The sequence below is a fragment of the Drosophila pseudoobscura genome, chromosome 4 (genome assembly GCF_009870125.1).
Source record: "Drosophila pseudoobscura strain MV-25-SWS-2005 chromosome 4, UCI_Dpse_MV25, whole genome shotgun sequence".
NCBI lineage: Eukaryota > Metazoa > Arthropoda > Insecta > Diptera > Drosophilidae > Drosophila > Drosophila pseudoobscura.
Window position 1 is genome coordinate 13,307,634 of NC_046681.1, and position 19,526 is coordinate 13,327,159.

At 43.1% G+C, this 19,526-nt stretch overlaps 1 protein-coding gene across 1 annotated transcript; it reads left to right on the top strand.

Moving 5' to 3' along the window:
• The first annotated feature begins 15,223 nt into the window (after positions 1–15,223).
• Positions 15,224–17,719, top strand: LOC6903394 (prolyl endopeptidase). Its single transcript, XM_002132237.3, has one exon. The coding sequence runs from the start codon at positions 15,255–15,257 to the stop codon at positions 17,562–17,564; it is 2,310 nt and encodes a 769-aa protein (XP_002132273.3). The 5' UTR covers positions 15,224–15,254; the 3' UTR covers positions 17,565–17,719.
• Positions 17,720–19,526: the final 1,807 nt, after the last annotated feature.

A 19,526-nucleotide genomic window follows, 5' to 3' on the forward strand; every position in this document is an offset into this window, starting at 1 on the left:
TGCTTAAGAAGATGAGAGAAGACCAAAAAGGAGCAGAGGAGTCAGACCTTCCTTCCAGGCGCCAAAAAGGAAAAATGCAAAAAGCCAACCGAAAAACGAAAAACCAGTGGCAAATGAGAGGAAAAACATTTTGTAATAATTTCATTTTGCAAATGACGTGCGAGTAACGAAACAAAAGAAATTAAATTCAACATACAAAGGCAAAGGAAAATGGGAAGAAAAGTCTCTCTCGGTATAGGAATGAGAATTAGAGAAACGGTAAAGGGGAAAGGGAAAAGGGAGTATCGCTGGCATTGCCTGGGAGCCTTATGCATTATGAATCGGTATGTCTTGGGAGAGAGAGCTTCGGGGTGGCAAAAACTATTTCTGCAGATGAAATGCCGAACGCGAATTGCTTTTTTTTAAATGTCAACAACGAGTGCACAGAGGGAGGGAGAGGGGGAGAGAGATTGAGAATTATATTATGAATGAAATAGAAACAGCAACAGCAACAGCAACAGAGGGCAACAGAGTAGGGAGCGGAGGCAGCAGCTATATGGGAACAGAGGTGCAATAAAATTTTTGCTCACTAATGTGACCCCCGGCCGGACCCGGACCCCCGGACCTCCGTCCCTTCTAGCCTCTGACCTCCAGATGCGGCCGGGGCGATAGCCCACAGACAGACGTTGATAAAAACTCATTTCAACTGATGGCCCAAGTCCCCAGTCGAGTGCCATGCCACCAGCCATTGCAGTTTTTTCTCCTAACCAACAAACAGTGGTTCAAGGGTAGACGAAAAGGCTTGGAGGCTTGAAAAAACTATGGGGATATTTTTATGGGCATTTTTCTCCCCAGATTATCGTCCTATCTATTATATAAAATAGTGTGGGTCGTCGTCGTCATCCTGGGGTTGGCAGGGGTTTATCCGCCTATATAATAAAATATTAAAAATAATTTTAAAATCGGACTAGCATTTTTTTAATCACATTATAATATTTTTAAAGACTATTATATTAGAGACTTTTTTCGTAAAAAAAATTTATTTTTTTATTAGGAACTTTCTGCTTAAAATATATATTTATTTTAATTTTATTTTATATTTTTTTAAATATTTTTTTTTTAATTTACCTACTTTAGGTAGGATTTTTAACCAGGTAAATCTTCGAAAGTAATGGAAGTATGCTTTCTGCTTTGTATTATCTAAATAATAATATTTTTAGAGCATCTATTCCTTTTAATTTTTATAAGAAATTATTTTCCCAAAACCAAAATATTCAAATTTAACTTTTAAAAATAAAAACAAATAAATTAAAAAATGATTTGGCAAATAATTTACTAAAATTCTTCATATTTTACATATATGTATGTATTCCTTATATAGATCTACATTCATATAATTGACTTAGTTTTCTACTGACTTTGAACCACTGTTCTGGCCAACCAATGGACCATGGACTCCTTTCGCTTGACGTACGAATGCTGGTGGAGGGAACACTTTGACGACTACTGACATGACGAGTGTGAATGCCCAGTACCAGTACCAGAACCAGACGATGCCTCCCCCAAGACCCCATGCCACACACACACACACACACACACACACCGCTTGCCACACTCCTCCTGCTGCTGCTGCTGCTGCTGACGTTGGCAACGTTTCTTGCTCTGGTTCTCGTCCTTGTTCTGGTCGCCGTCGCCATCGTTGCGTTATATTTTAATATATTTGATACAGACCATTACTTTTAACGATTATTTTCTAAAGTAATTACGTTTCAAGTACGAGAAATATGAAGAAGCAAAAGGCGGGACAGCGGGCATCATCCACTGCCAGACCAAGAGCCCAGCCCCACCTCTCACATGGCCAGTCGCCGCATTAAAATGAAGAGAGCTCAGAGCTCTATAGCCTTTTGGCTCTGGGCCTGGCTAACGACAGCATTACGAGGCCCAAGCCCCAAACCCCTTTGACGAACAATGAATTAAATTTGTAGAAAAAAGAACGAACAAACCGAAAGATACTCGTAGGTAGAACTTCTCATCAAGTTGTGGGGCTCATTTTTATGAGCATTCTTAATGAATATTGCTTTTGCCTTTTAATATTTGTTGGATCCCAAAGACCCCACGGAACGGAGGACTAACTGAGATCAGGTGGTGGGATTACCTAAACGCCATGACACCTGAAGACCTTCAAACTATTCTGAGGAGAACTTTATTAACACTTGAGGTGGTTGAAAGTGCGAATATTTTGTGTGAAACAGTTCTTAATTGGTGGAGGTTTGGGTATCCTTTTTTGGGAGATGGTAATGAGTAGATTTTCTCATAGTACTTTTAGCACTTTTATACCAAAGAAATAAAAGGACCCTGTAGAACCCTGACTTTCCGCCCCTGTGTTACCCCATTTATGTCCAATGATTTGATGCAATTTTTATGCAGCAACAACAGAAAAGAGCCGAAAACGGGTGCAAAAGTGTACTTAAATTATTGATGAATATGTCCCAGAAGGATCGACGCCAGCTGAAATCACTCACACACCCAGAAGGACAAAGAAAAACACAGACAGATTCCAGAGCTTCTAGAGCACAAAAACCTCTACTCGTTTGAGGTCCGTTTGAATGGATAATGTATTGCACATCATCATGAACAATGATTTCATGATTTGGCCTCTACACACAACCTCCACTGGTAGTCAAGGGTTGATTCTTTTGGGCATTCGCCCACTAATGGGTCAAGCGTCACCCCGGACGGACGTCAAAGTGTCTGTAAATCACCCGCAACACACAACCAAAAACAAAACCAAACCCAACCCCAACCCAACCCAGGGATAGTGGAGAGTGAGAGAGAGAGAGTGAGAGACTCGAGTCTCAGACACAGGCGGCTATAGGAGGTAATGGACATCGACATGGACATTTGAGGTGAGGCTGGCTGGTCGGACAGGACTCTACAGGACTGGACGGGACAACAAATACATCATGAAACGTTGGACCACGAACTGGAACTGGAAACTGGAGGTAAAAAGGGGTTCTCTATTCTGTTTTTTTTCCTCCCCCCCGACTATCTCTCTCTCTCGTGCCGTACATATAATAAAGAAGGAAAGCAACGTAAATTACTCTCAGCGGTATAATTTAGTTGCTTCCTTCATTGTTAGTCCTTTGGCTATCCTTTCCCATTGCATCAAAGTCCTGCCCATATATACATATGCACATATGTCCATATATAGTTTTTTTTTTTTTTTTTGCAGCTTTAGTTTAGATCTCGGTCTTTTGTCAGTTCTCACTTGAGAGATTGCCCGTCAGCTGTTGCTAGAGATTTTTGGGAGTGGGCGGTTCAATCGATATAAGGAATTGAAGTGATGGAATTTATGGGTATTTTTTTAGCTTAAGGTTTAGTTGGGGCATCGGAAACTAAAGGTTTTTTCTTTTTTAGCAAACTCTTCAAACTTTCTTTGTTGCGAGGGATTCATTGATCTGAGCACAATTTTAGATAATATTATGGTTTTAAACACACTCCCAAACTGGATTGAGAATCAAAAATGATCTGTAACCCCTGGCGTCACTACCACTACCAAAGAAACTAGCAGAAAGCTCTCATTGCCATACACAAAACTCTGGAAATCGAACCTCTTGAAGACCCCAACCTCGACCTTAACTTCTTGTCTTGCCCCCCAGTGCTGTGGCTCGAGTCAAGACTCCAGTTCAAAGCACCAGACAGGTCACATAACAATTGGACTTGAACTTTGCTTGGGTTGTAGGTTTAAGGTTTTCCACGGGGGGGACTGTGTCGCGGGGGGACTGATTGGTAGCTTGCGACAAAGCCGTTGCCAACAGCCAACATCTTCGAGTGCAATTGGCTAATTGATTTCGATTCGTTTGGCGGCATTGTACGATTCACACGTTCCCAGAACGCACCACTACCACGGGGCGGGAGGGGGGATAGATAATAGCAAACGTTAGCAGGACCTTTGGCTTGTCATTATTTGTCCTTGTCTATCTGAGGTTTCTCTTCATCTAAGAGATTTTTCCTTCGTTGGTTCTTTTTTTTTTATTTTCCTCCCTGATTTTATTCCATTGCTAATTTGGCCAAAGACGCAGACACAGCAGCAATCGTTAGATGCCACACCGGTGTCCGGTCGAAAGTTATTCGTCTTTGGGTTTCTGCTCATTGATTAAAATGTTCTTGAGAACATTCTCTATCTTTCTGTCTGTCTCTTCCAACCTTCAAGTGGGGTTCTCTCTCTCTCTATCTCTTGCCATTTTGGCTGAAAGAATGTGTTGCTACAAGTTTTTCTTTTAACTGAAATTGTCATCAAGTGTCTGAGCAATTTCGATGTGTGCAAACAAGTGCAAGTCCCGCCAGAGTTTCTGCCTTTGCCTCTGCCTCTGCCTCATCCTTTCAATCTCATCTCTTGGCCAACATGTTCGCTGTGCACTGCTTTTAATTACAGTCGACAACAACTTGAATCGCATTGGCCAAGTCCAAGTCCAAGTCGGAATCGGAGTCCAAGTCGAAGCCATCAGCGTCATTCGTTGCATCATCAGCAGAAGCTCGAAGCTCCAAGCAGCATCGAGAATGTGTGTGGCTCTAAGGCAGCCAGAGACGTGGCAAAAAGGGGATTAGTGAGGGATTACAGGGTTTTTGAATGGAGTTATGGGGTTTCCTATGCTCTCATCTTGGAAAATGTTGTTTGACGGGATACGTTAAATGATTAAATTCATTGAGAAAAGGCAGGGAATTATTAGTTAAAAAAGAAGATACGGTTAGAGTTTTTTGGAAAATTCAAAATGTTAAGGTTTCTCCCTCAAATCACAAATTTCCAGGTATATCCAAGGAAAATAACTATTTTTTACGGTTAATCCCGAATTTCAGCGTTTCTTTGTAATTATTTAATTATTATCCATTTAGGAACATTCGAAATGGAACAGTTACAGTTCTTATACCATATAGGAACTTTGAAATGGAACAGAAAATATCAGAGCTTTTTCTAGAACTTCATATATTTGTTGCAATTTTTCCATTATTTTTATATCTAAAAACATTAGAAATGGAATAGGAAAAAGCTGAAGAGAGGTTATTTGATTTAGGAAACTGCAAATTGGAACAGAAAACCGCGTAACAAAGGATCTATCTGCGTTTTCATTACCATTTTCTGTTATAATTTTACAATAACCGATGATTAGAGCCCTAGATATATGATCTTTAGATAGGATTATAAATACTCTTTATATTCAAGGCTTCCCAATCCTATCTAATATTTTATGAATATATTGTTCCCCTTCTTTATCGAATCCCCCCTTTCGACTACCGCCCCTGCCTCTAGGAAAAACATCGAAAAATAAGTATAGTATATATATATATTTTCAATTTCATTCCCCAGCAATCTTTGTCTTTCGTTGACTTTTGATGGGGCGAAACCCCAAAAGCGAAGAAGATTCCTTACTGGTTACTTTCCAAATGCTTCACTCGTCCACCCAGGAATCCCCCCCCTCCTCCCAGGAGCATCCCTTGGCTCAGTGTCCAGGCCAACAATCAGGGGAGGAAGGAACTTGTAAACTGGACCTGGAGATGGCATTTCATTTCACACAATACCCACGAATTGATGCGAAAATTGATTCGGTTGCATGTGACATGTTTACCGAATTGTTTCATTGCTGACAGCAGCTACAACAAAACGAAGAGCAGGGGATCCTTGTAATTATTGTGAGAAATGCAATCCAACCGAAAAGTTTCCCCCTTTCTTTTTCTGTTTTTAAGGAATCGCGCGCAAATCTTTTACAAATCAAAAGCATACCAAATGTGGCTTTGAGGCTAATTAGTGCGGTCACTCGGCTCGTTTCCTCTTTCCATTTTTTTTTTAATTAGAGAAAAAGGAAAGGACAAAGATGCGTTAGGACAGCAGACAGCAGGCAGGCAGCAGGCAGCAGGCAGGCAGCAGCAGGAGCGTGAGGACAAACAAAAGATATCAAGAATTTCATGGCGAAGGCGGCAATTGAAGCTGTGAAGAGGAAAGAGCCAAAAGACGACAACGGTCATCACTAGAGGAAGTTGGGGTACGACCAACGCATTTGGCTAAAATAAAGAAAATGCCAGCGAATTAGCAGGCAGGCAGCCAGCCAGCCAAGGCAGCCACAGAAGGAGGAGGCCCACCAGACGGCGTATGAATTGCCCATGTCCAAAGTCGGCTCACATTCTTCTTTTTCTTGGTTCGGCTCTTGGCCTTCCCTTTTTTTATTTTGTGTGTTTTTTTTTGTCAAGATGCGCTTTAAAATTCCACTGATAAGAGCTAACGGCGACAGGCGGACCCATGGCGGACCAAGGAGCGGACACCAGAAGGCGTCAGTGTCAGCGGCAGGCATAAGAAATGTGTCCCAAGCAATTAGTGTCCCCATTGGCCCCTTGGTGTGGTTGGAACACAGGGTGCAGCATCATCTACTGCTAAGAATTTACAGCTCTAAAATTGGTACGATCTGTGGGAAGAGTAAAGATGATTGAAAAGTGTTTGCGGGTGAGAAATCTATGGAGTAGGAAGGGGATTTTATTGTTTGGAATGGTTGGAAGAAGAGATAAAGTTCGTCCATAAGGAATAAGTTCTGGAAAAGCATTAAGAAATTGTGGAATATCCCGTTATATTCTCTTTCAGGTTTCTTTTCAAGGTTTCTGAAGGTAATTCCTATTGTTATGCTATTTCAAGTTCCATTTCCATGGTTCCTAAATGGAATTCTTGTATTTCTTGTTCAATTTCTTAGGTTCTTTAATGGAATACTTATTTTTAACAGAAATAAACCTTTTTTATGGTGATTCCTGTTCAATTCCTGAGAATTTTTTAATGGAATGTCCCTGAAAAGCCGTTTTTTGTACGAATTTCAACGTTCCTAATGGAATATACATTGTTAATCTTCTTTCTGTTCCGTTTCAACGTTCCTAAATATTCCTAATTATTGGAAAAGCTCTTCTAAATTGTACATTTACCTCTGAAACAATTAAACAAATTTTTTTTAATTCTTATAAAAGGCCATATTTCCTCCACAACCAACCAATAAATCATGTTTCCCTCAACAATTTCTATTAAAATAAAACACTCATATTTTTCAATAAATTCTAGCAAAGAAACGGCAACAAAACGCATTCAATCCATCAGCACAATCAATGGAAAACCTCAAATGATTGATACACTCGAACAGTCAAAAATTGCCCAGAGAAAAGTATTTTCGTATTATCTGGCAGAACATTCCTTGGGAGAATGATCCATTTTAATAGCTGTTGTATATCAAAACGATGCGGGGGGGAAAGGGATTTGTGGAGCGGCTGAAATGTGGTTGCCAATCGCACGAATAAATTATAATTCATAAATTAAGAAAAAACAATACTCGTACGGATAGCACTTGCGCTGTGGGGCGGTGGCGGCCTGACGGTTCTTGCCCCAAATATACATTTGCCACCGATCGAGCCGGCAGACAGACCTCGGCAGACACACACAAATATTGGCATAATTTATCCCTCCTCTGGGGTGCGAAGCGATGTTTGCCCCCAGACCCCTTTTTGGCGTACATCAAAATAAACAAATCATCAATCAGGCGATCTACCATGCAACACCACGAGCCACACGAAGCAACAATCGATGAGCGGTGCAGTGGTAGGTGGGAGTGGGTGGGAGGACGAGCACCAGTAGTGGCAACAAGCTGGGGATATCTTTGACAGTTTGCCCAACTAAAATAAGCACTGAATTCGAGAATCCCACCAGCAGCTGCGATACTCAATTCCACTCGAGCAATCAACAGGCGCGCGCCGACTCCGAGTCCCGGGAATAACCTTCACCCCTCTCCAGCAGCACATCTTAGGCGGTTATGTGTTGTGGGAGCTGCACCGACAGCTCTCCATGGCGATCGACGATCCACAATCTGCTCCACAGCAGTTGGCGTTCTTGGCAGGCATCGGCATCCTCCACTGATAGATGTTCGCGAATGTGTAGCCAACGAAGAGATGCTCGAAAGGTGCCAGACATGAGTTTATGGGCAGTATTTTACAGTATATATCCAATCGGAAGCATGTTACTAGCAGATCTCGGAAAAAACTCTCGACTGGGGTGCGCTGCTGCAAGACGCGTGACCCCACACTTAAGAGAAGGAATACTATTCCATCTGCTACTTACATTCATGTCTCGCACTATGGAAATTGAGAGCAATTGCACATTACACAGATACACAGACACATCTCTGGTCTATGGGGTTCCCTTTCCTCATCCGCGCACTACACAACTCTTTTTTTCTGCTAGGAAAAACACCCAAGTTTCCACCGCAAGACATGCAATTATGAAAACTCAAATCAAGTGCCTCGACAGCCTCACAGTTGGAGCGGTAAGGAGTGGGCACCTCCAGCTCGTAACAGCCCTGACAGCCTTGGCGATCGAATCAATATCGCGCTTCGTATGCGGGTGGCCAGAATCGGCATCGGAATTCCCTCCGTCTCCGTCTCTGTGGATGCGAAATGATTTGTTTATTATTTCTTATAGAGTGTTTTTGTTTGGCATGCGATTACATTTCCTCTCGTCTTTTTTCCCGCCTTTTCTGCTGTGGCTTTTGACACGGCGACGACAACGACACAACGAGAGGCAAGTCCATATCGACAGAATGAGAGAGAGAGGTCCGGTCTGGTCTGGTCCGATGCAGGAATAAACAATGGCCAACTGAAGTCCGTGGATGCATGTATCCAACCAATAAGATGCGGCTACTGCGGTCCAGTAGGAAACATCTCAAAAAGTTGACATTTGGGCTGGTCCCAAAAGAAGACAATGGGGCGACCGAACATCCCATCAGGCCAGTGCTGCTCCTCGTACATCCCATCAGGCCAGTGCTGCTCCCCGTACATCCCATCAGGAGAATGCTGCTCTGCAATCCCATCAGAGACTCTGGCCAATGGGTAAAGTGCCTCCACAGAAGGTGGCACCCATCCCCCATACCATTGCCCCATTGCCCATTCTCCTGCTGACATTGATACATTGCCGGGCTGTAACTTTTGATCGCTTTGTGGCTCTGTTGCCTCTGCCATTGTTACAATTTTCAGGCTCAGGTTTTGCTCTCTCTCTCTCTCGCTTCTTTCACGACAAAAGCTACTCGACAGGTTTTTGTCCATTGGAATGCTTCTGTTTTGCTGCTCATTGGCTGCGATCCATAGGCACACGATCCATTGATCGATGGTTATGGTATTTAGAGGTGGAAAAATCGGTATACACAAGGTTGCAGGATCGTTAGAGTAGAGATTCCTAAGGTATTCAAGAGTCAAGGGAGGAATTTTTATTGCAGAATCGAAAGAAAAGATGAAATAATTATCATTAAAGGGCAGTCCAGAGACTTTCGAAATGTATACTTTTAAGGGAAACTGAAAGAGAAGAGTTTTTATTACATAAGATCAATTGCCTCGATTTTTAGGGACTAAATATTTAGGATCTACTTATCTCCAAAGAATCATCATAATTCTTTAACTTTAAAAGATAGAAAATCATAAAACTTAGGAGATAATATTCCAATTTCTACAAAAGATCTTGTGTGATATAATTTCCATTAAATGAAATACCATTTCCCCAATTAATCTAATTTCAAATTAAATTACTTTCCGATGTTACGTTTTGATGGCATTTTCCATGAAAAGCTTCCCCATTGCCACACTCCACGCCACGCTCTCCAGATTGATTGTTTATTTGAGAACACTCCTGTAATAGGTCGCTGGTGGCAATGATGATGCACTTGTGCATGCCTGCCCCCACTGTGCGCGGTGCTGCGGCCCCGTGTACCCGTGGCAACTGTTTTGACGGATTGTAAACCCATCGACAGCACATTAGGGCACTCAGCGTCCAATTGATTTACAACAACGGGCGACTCTCTCTCGACTGGCTGGGGGCTGATGGGGATGGGGATGGGGATGGCGGGTGGCCACTACACACTGCACAGGCCACACAATTGTGGCCAAAAAGTGGCCCACAACGGCAGGGGCATCAGGGGCCGTCCCCCCCTATTGCGGGCCCAAGTGGCGATGGAAATAATTCAAATATCGACAAACACTGACGCATCCACACAGGAACACAGAACGGAACAGCGGCAGCTACAAATCGCGGCTCGTTCGCATCTAAAAGATACACAAAACTGCAATATACGTACCAAACGCCCCATCGGATGTTTATTTGTTTGTTTCAAGTGTGAAATGTTGGATTGACTGATGGCAAGGCAGGGTCTTTGGGTTCTGAGGGACATATACTTGTGGATATATTCCTTCTTTTCTGGGAATCAAAAGTATCTTAATTACATTCCATATTAAATCCATATTCCATCCGAAAGCAGTCTCTTTCCCTTGTGCGATCCCTTGTGGGATCGATTAGTAGTAAAGACAGTCCATTGCTTTTGTAGAACTTTAACGCTGAACCCATTGAAAAATATCATATTTTTCCATCTCAAATAGTAACCTTTTCCATAACCCCTCTTCTGCCGTTGTATCCCTCCATTTTTGGTTCTTTTTAACCAAAATTTTAGATACTCTGTACCTCCCCATGCAAATGATCTTTCTCCCATTGAAATCCTCCATTTTTTTGGCCTCCATTTCAGATAGTTTTAACCTCCGAATCTGAGGCAATAAATTGTGCATCGTAAAAATTATTATTTATCAAGCGTTAACGTTAATTTTGGTCTGTGGCTGTCTGGAGCCATAAATTGCCATCACTCTCGCTCCCCCACTCTCCAACCATGAGATAGAATACAGTTTCGCCCTGGCCTATTGTCAGAGGCGATGACGATGGCAATTTCGCTGAGATTTTCCATGCACGAAGTGTGCGAAAAAAAATGAAAAGAAAACGAAGGAAGGGAAATATTTATGTTTACAAACTGATTTATTTCCAGTGCCTCTTTCGGAACGGAACGGAACGGATCTCTGTGCTCGTTTCATGCCTCAAATTTATTTTGACAGCTACAGACAGTGTATCTGTATCTGTATGCCGTGCACATGTGCATCTTGCATCCGTTTCAAATCCGCTTGGCATCTCAGCGGAGTTTCTTATATGCAAATTGAGTTGGTCTCCGAGGAATGTCTATCTCTAATGGTTACTAATGTGTTCTTAAATTGGTTAACAATAGATTGACCAGACGACTAGGCATACCGATACCATCTATCGATCGAGAATTGTAATCAACTTTCTTTCCAGGCGAAAAACTATAACAATGGCAAAAATTGTGCGCTTTCCACACAAAACTGGACTCCCCCGATCGATTGGCTCGCTCTCTATCTGCAGGTTTTACCATTAAAAAAAGTTAACCATCATAAAGTCAAAGCAAGAAGGACCCAGTGCCAGTGCCAGTGGCAGAGCCAGTGCCAGTGCCAGTGCCAGTGGAGTGCCAACCAAAACCCAAATACAATGGACAATGAGCACATAAATCAGTGTAATTAATAGAAAAGCTAGTAGCCAAAAGACCGATCCCCAACGGAACCAAAACGAACCGAACTGAACCGATCCCCACGCATGACCACGTGTCCAAAGTCCACTTTTGGTCATTCGATTGCCAAATCTTTCAGCCTCATTAAGACTCCCGTCCCAGGGGAACGCAGCGCAAACCTCCTACGCATTGAATGGAAACTCCATTTATCAGCCGTATAAACATTTCCCTATCGATTCTCGATTGGGTTTTCCACTCGATTTATCTCACAGCTTGAGGCAAACGCATAAATCCATCAGCACCGGGGAGGCCAACACTTGAAATAAATATTTAAAAAGTGTATTTTTAAGCGAAAAATTCAAATAATTTTAATGCCAGAACATCAATCAAGAGAGAGCCGGGCCGAAACAGCCCACCAACCAACCTCATGGTCGTCTCCAAGGAACTAATTCATTCATTTGGACTGGACATCCGAGCGCCAAATCACTGGCCATTCATTGCGCCAAATGTCCAGCCAAAAAACGGACACCCAAATGGATCAGAAAACTCCACCGAAAAAGGGGCAAGGTGAAGGAAGGGGTCGTAAAAAAAGAGTCACCTGCAATAAGTCAAGAGCAAAACTCAAGCAGTTTGATGCTGCCTGCCTTGTCCTTCAAATTACAGCCTGATTAGACTCCAGGGACAGTGCGGCATAGGACAGGCATCTCTGTCCGAAACCATTCTCATCTGTTGCGGCCGACTGAGAGATACTTCTCGTCTCGTATCTCTTGGGGGAAGGGCTGCCTGCTGCAGATTGATGAGCTCTGCGGCTGCCTCTAAATAGCTTCAACCTGAGCGAGTGAAAGTGATAAATATATGGCTGTGATTTGCCTTAAATATAAATAGAGGAATATTAATGAGTGGCCCCCTCACAGAGCATATACGGCGCATAGAAGGATAGATGTTCTAGGAAATACCATTAATTAATCAATCAATCATAACTAAGACTCTTAATTGATGTGTTTAATAATGCTTGCCGGAACTCTTTCTATTTTGGGTAATATTTCGAATTTGCTTTCAGAACTAAATTTGATTAAAATATTTTAAAATGTTGCCCATTTTTATACTTTAAAGCAATAAAATCTTTGTAATGAATCGGTTTTAAACAAAGACCAAAAGGAACGTTTATTATTGGATGCATACGTGCCTAGATATTAGAATAAACGATACTCAGGGTTTGGCCATAGATCAAAAATATATGTGCTAGGGTTTGTTGAATCGCTTCCTTCTGCCAGTTCCACCTTTACTCTAAAAGTACCAACCAAAAATTAAATCAATCAATGATGAAATTATGAAAAAAGTTGAAAAAAATTTATGAATGCAAATTTAACCTAAATAAATTAATGTGAAGGTAAAATATTATATATATAAAATATATTATATATTAATAAATATTTAAAAATTTTTAAAATAAAAATCAAAAATGTATTATAAAAAGAAATATTTTTGTTTTTTTTAAACCATTTCTTTTAAATAATTTTAAGACAACAATTTTTATTTTAAAACTTATATTATTTACGATCCCTGAAAAGAGCAGTCTTTTACAAAAATTGTACGTAAAATTCTCTTCATTAAATATTCTAAAAAAAAAATAACACAAATATTCCACTGTTATATTGTTAAAGATGTTTGTAACTATTTTTTAAGCTGAATAAATTTAAAATTCCCGCCCAGGCGATCGTGTGACAAAGTTTAGGGCTCACATCAAAAACAATCTAGAACCTATCGTAAATTATGGCCTACGGCAGAGCGTTAATCGCACATTTAACTCGGGGGGGAATTGTAGAGGAGAGTTTTTTTTTGTTGGATTGTGGCAAGGGAAACTTGAACGTTTGGCAAATCGCAGCAGCAGCAGCAGCAACAACGACAACAACTTTGTTCCAAGGCGATAACAATCATGAATGCAGGAGCAGCAGCAGCAGCAGAAGCAGTCCCATCGATTCTCCCTGATCCTCCAGTGAGACACACAGAGAAAATAAGGAGGAGTGAGCCCCAGTGAGAGATGCAACGGGCCAGAACATAGTCAGCAACACAAATAATTCGCTTTAATGAGATCGCAATCTTGGCGATTTGCGACAAAAACACACGCGGTTTCCATCTGCATATATACTTCTACCCGTACGGGTCCCCCCATGCGTCCCCAGTGCGTGCCCCTCTCTCTCTCTCTCTGATCAGAGCGCGGAGATGAAGATGAGCCCAAAAAGTTGAGAATCTCGATCGAGATACAATCCCCAATGACGATCATTGGGTTCAGCAGCAGAGCAGCAGACCAGCAGCAGTCCAGTCAGCAATCGATGCCCGAGCCGTGGCCCTTGTTATACTCTTCCAAAGGAGGTTGATCTACGATCGTAGTGGCCTTTAAAAGTCTGTTGTTTCAATGCATTTCTTGTAGACACAATCATTCTCCGAGGGTATCTGGATGTTCGCCTCAAAAGCCTCTATATTTCCCTTCTTGTTATGGCTGTTCTCTGCTGCTGTTGCGTTCATGTTGGCTGTCAGCGCGTTTGACTTGTTACCTCTCTTTCTGCCGCTCTCCTGCTCTGAGTTCTACGGGTTCTCTTCGGGGTTCTCTGGCTTCTTCTTCTCGCGAGGTCTTCCAGCTTGTTGACATGCTCAGCATGCTTAGGCTTACAGCCAGTCAACCAGCAGCAACAACAACAACAACAGCTAAACAGCCGCAGTACCCCTGAGGATGTCAATGTGTCGTGTGGTTGTGGCCTCCTCCCTTTTTGGTCAGACATTCGACACATAAGACGTGGAATTTCAATAATTTAATGTAGACCTTCAATAGAACATTGTCTTTCGAGGAGACTTTCCATCAAATAGAGGCTCTACCGCCCAGTCGTGGCATTGCCATTGATAGGCAGCACTACATCCCAGTAGTTCCATCAATTGGCAACATTTCCTCCAGTCTTTCGATCTATTGGCAGCACTGCCTCCCACTCTTTCTATCGATTTCAATCCGTCCATCGATTGGCAGCACAATCTCCTTGTCTCTCCTTTAGCAATTGGCAGCACAATCTCCTTGTCTCTCCTTTAGCAATTGGCAGCACTGCTTCCCACTCTTGCCATGCATTGGCAGCACTTCCTCCCTCTCTTTCGATTCATTGGCAGCATTGCTTCTCACTCTTTCCATCGATTGGCAGCACTAGCGCAGAACATTTCCCTCTCTTTCAGCAATTTCACTACCTAAAACAATTTTCATTCATTGGCAGTACTGCCTCCCACTCTTTCCATCGATTGGCAGCACTAACTTTGAATCCTTCCATCGATTGGCAGCACTAGCTGCCTATCTATTGCCTTTTATCGATTGTAAGCACTACCTCCCTCTCCCTTTTCATTAATTGGCAGCACTACCCCTCTCTCTTTCCATTAATTGGCAGCACTACCTCCCACTCTTTCCATCAATTGACGGCTCTGAAACTTTTACTCATCACGTCGTTTTGCGGACAATTAATTGCTGCAATTAGTGCGACATGTCGCTGATTAAACTCGCCAGAGAGAAAATAAAACCTAAAATGAAAGTTAGTCCTCACTAAAATGAGGGATGACGAATGTTTTTGTGTTCCAAAAATGACAGCAAATGTGGCATAAAAGTGAAAACCAAAAAGAAAACAGGCTCATAAAATACATTTCCCAAGAAAATCAAAGCTACAGAGACACATTGTATTTGTATATTTCTTGACCCTCGAAAAACCAAAAACGTAGAACTCTTGTGTACAAATATCAAATATCTTATGTACAAAGTGTAATAAAATATTCAGTTTGCCTTGAAGCCCCGGCAGCGTCGTACCTGAAAAAAAAATAAAATTTTTGCTTCTCGTACAAAAATAAATGTACAAATATTTTTTTCGTTCTGTTTTACACAAAAATAATTCAAAAATTGTTAGAAAAAATAATTTACTTTTGGGAAAATTGCGAGCTCAACAAATAATTTCAATTATGTCGCAGTCGCGAGTGTCGGTCAATATTCCCACGACCATCAATGCTTCTCCGGGGGCGGAGGAAGCGAAGCTGAAGATGACATATCCCGTGGCCCGAAAGGATGAATCCGTGACTGAAACCATGTACGGTACAAGCGTGAAGGATGTCTACCGTTGGCTGGAGGATCCCGAGGCACAGGAGACGCACAAGTTCATCGATGCCCAGAACGCCATCAGTCAGCCGTTTCTGGAGAAGTGCGACGAGTGGAAGAAGATCAATACGAAGCTCACGAAGCTATGGAACTATCCGAAATATGGTGCCCCCATGAAGAATGGCAGCTATTATTATTACTACAAGAACACGGGCCTGCAGAATCAACATGTCCTGATGCAGCAAGATTCCCTGAAGGAGGAGGGTAGAGTGTTCATTGACCCGAATCAACTGTCAGCCGATGGCACCACCGCCATGAGCCAGGCCACGTTCTCCGATGATGGTTCCTATATGGCCTATGGCCTCAGCGAAAGCGGTTCCGATTGGGAGAAGATACTCATACGCAGAGCCAAGGACTGCACGGACTTTGAAGACGTGCTCGAGAAGGTCAAGTTCTCGACGATTGCTTGGACATTGGACAACAAGGGTTTCTTCTATGGCCGCTACCCATGTCAGGATGGAAAGACCGATGGCTCCGAGACGAAGCAGAACGAGCATCAGAAGCTATACTACCATCGCGTGGGAGAGTCCCAGGACAAGGATACAATGGTGGTGGAGTTCCCCGAACAACCGTCGTGGCGCACCATCAGCGAGGTCTCCGATTGCGGCAAGTATCTGATTCTATTCGTCAGCTATACAGTCCGCGACAATACGCTCTACTATGCGCACATCAAGCCGGGAGAGGAAATCTCTGGCCCGTTGGAGGTCCATCCGATTGTGGATAAATTCGAGGCCGACTACGATTATGTGGCAAGCGAAGGATCCAAGATGTACTTCAGAACCAATAAGGATGCCCCCAACTATCGTTTGGTGATGATTGATCTCGAAAATCCCGATGAAAAGAACTGGAAAACTGTGGTCCCCGAGCACTCGAAGGATGTCATGGAGTGGGCTCTGTGCGCCCATCGTAATAAGTTCGTGGTTTGCTACATACGCGATGTGAAGAGCGTGCTGCAAGCCTACGAAATGGAAACGGGCAAGATGGTGCAACACTTTGATCTAGATATTGGTACGCTGGCTGGCATCTCGGGGGAAAAGAAATACTCCGAGATCTTCTATAGTTTCACATCATTTCTCACGCCCGGTCTCATCTATCGATATGACTTTGCAAAGCCCGAGGAAAAGCCGGAGGTTATTCGTGAAATCAAACTGAATCTGGAGGGATTCTCGCGCGATTCGTATGCCGTAGAGCAGGTGTTCTACAAGAGCAAGGATGACACCGATATACCCATGTTTATCGTCCGCAAGAAACGCGACACCATTGAGCCGCGTCCTTGTCTTCTGTACGGCTATGGGGGATTCAATCACAGTCTGATGCCTTCCTTTGGCATCACAGCCCTCACCTTCATGGACGCCTTCGACGGGGTTGTGGCCTATCCGAATCTACGCGGCGGCGGCGAATACGGCATCAAGTGGCACAACGCTGGCCGGCTGCTCAACAAACAGAACGTCTTTGATGACTTCCAGTCGGCAGCCGAGTACTTGACCTGCAACAAGTACACTTCCAAGGATCGTCTGGCCATCCAGGGTGCCTCGAATGGTGGTCTCCTCGTTGGGGCATGCATCAATCAGCGTCCCGATCTGTTTGGTGCTGCTGTCGCCCAAGTGGGCGTCATGGATATGCTGCGCTTCCACAAATTCACCATCGGCCATTCCTGGTGCTCCGACTACGGCAATCCCGATGAGGAGTCGCACTTTGTGAATCTCTTCAGCTACTCCCCCTTGCACAATGTGCACACCCCTCTGGATAAATCGCAGGAGTATCCCTCTACTTTGATCCTGACTGCCGATCACGACGATCGTGTGAGTCCCTTGCATTCGCTGAAGTTTGCGGCTGCCCTCCAGGAGGCTGTACGTCAATCGGAAATCCAGAACAATCCCATACTTTTGCGTGTCTACACCAAGGCTGGACATGGCGCTGGCAAGCCCACAACAATGCGCATCAAAGAGGCCACAGACATTCTGGCCTTTTACTTCAAGAGCTTAAATATGGATTCTGTTAATCTTTAAGCAGAAACACACACACAAACCCTACACAAATACAGCAGCAGAAGTTCTCAGAAACACACGCACACACACACACACACAACATGAACAGAACACGTACAGAAAATACAAATAAAATTAAAATTATTGTTACCAATTAAATAGTTATGAAGAACATATTCAACAGCTGTGGTTTTCTTACGAGTAATCAAATCGAAAACATCCCCATGAAGGTAAATCTTAATTGAAATTATTACCTAGACCGCTGAATATCTCTATAGGAAGAGATTTCATACGTTGATCAGCCAGAAAATACATCGATCACTAATCAATATTATCCCGATTTGATCAAAGAGTGTTTCCATATCTATATAGGTCATGTTCCTGCATAAAGGGTCTTCAGAAACCCTCCTTGTACTTATATATTTTAATAGATATTTTTGGTATTCAGACAGACTTCTCAAAACTACATAGATATTTCAAAAAAGAGGCTTTCTGTTTCCTTAGAGAGAGTCCTACGTTGATTATTTTAAAACTACCTCTTCTGTACAGTTATAGAGTTTGTTCCATCGCTCAAAAACAGCCTGTTTTGATCTTTCAGAGATACTTCTTCAGTCGAAGTCCTTCAGAAACTATCATTAATCCATTATCAAGAGGGTTTTGTTGAAGCACATGTTTATTTAGTAAGATTCCAACACGATTGGCTCTTAAGAAAGCCTCTTTCTTCTTTGATCTTTCAAAAACTACCTCTTCTAGATCTTCAAAGCGACTTACAGAGACTTTCCCTACGTTCCCTACGGCCAAAAAACTGCCTCTTTCAGGGTTTCACTGTTGCTTATTTAACCTGAATCATTCAGATCCTATCTATTCCATCTCTAATCAACACAATCCTTGGACCTTGACCATTTAGAAACTATATCTTCCAGGTCTTCTGGCATATTTCGTTAGCATATTTTCCCCAGAATAACTCAAAAGCCTACCTCTTTGAGGGGCCTCACTTGTAGCCGTAAATCAAATGCTTAATCAATTGAAATTTAATTAGAAGGAAGAAAAAAAAGGCAACTAAACATCGAAGAAGCTGTCATGGCGGAGAGATGGCTATAGCTCCTTAGTAAACCCAAACCCCTCCCCCCCCCATTCGAACCCCATATAATCGCATGATAGTCGAACGATTAACGCTCAATACGGTCGCTGATCATGCAATGTGCGGGGGGACAGAGACAGAGACAGAGAGATAGAGAGAGAGAGAGAGACAGAGACCTTTGGATCCGAGAGACAGAAGCTGGCTGCAAGGCATACCTGTGGACCTGCAGCCACTGCCCACAGCAGCAGACATACAGAGCACTTTTGGTAGCTGGCTTCTGGCTGCTGATCTTCTGTTGTGTAATGTTTGCTGCCAACTGCAGGCAGGGTCCCAGCATGTGTGCCCCCCCCCCCCCCCGATCTGCCCCACAGCCTCCTTCGAGGGGCTGTCTGGCAGATCGTTCTCGGGGGCTTTTGGTATCGAGGCAACGCGATCGAAAATGGATTTGTATCAATATCGACTCACTAACATGATTCCAATAAATTAATATGCATACATGGCAGGGCACCACAGCAGACATCGACGACAGCGACAGCAAACGACGACGACGACGACGACGACTGTTGTCTGGGTTTCTGTCTCTGGGGGCTGGTGCCTGCCTCCTCTCCTCGAGAGAGATCTCGATCGACATCGCAACACGATGATGCATGTGCAGTGTCTCTGAGTTGTGATCGTGTTAATGTAAATAATTGCCACAGCAACAGCCAGAGCCACAGCCAAAGCCACAGCCTCAGCCTCAGGCACAGCCACAGCCCCAGACATCGGGCATCGGTCGTAGAGATGTAATTAAAATCTCTTTCTCTCTTTGCTTCTCACTTTCGGCCTTGTTCGACGGTAGAGATCCCTCTTGACTGATATGGAGAGTAAAAGACATACACGCAAGGCTCTTCCAGGCAGGATTT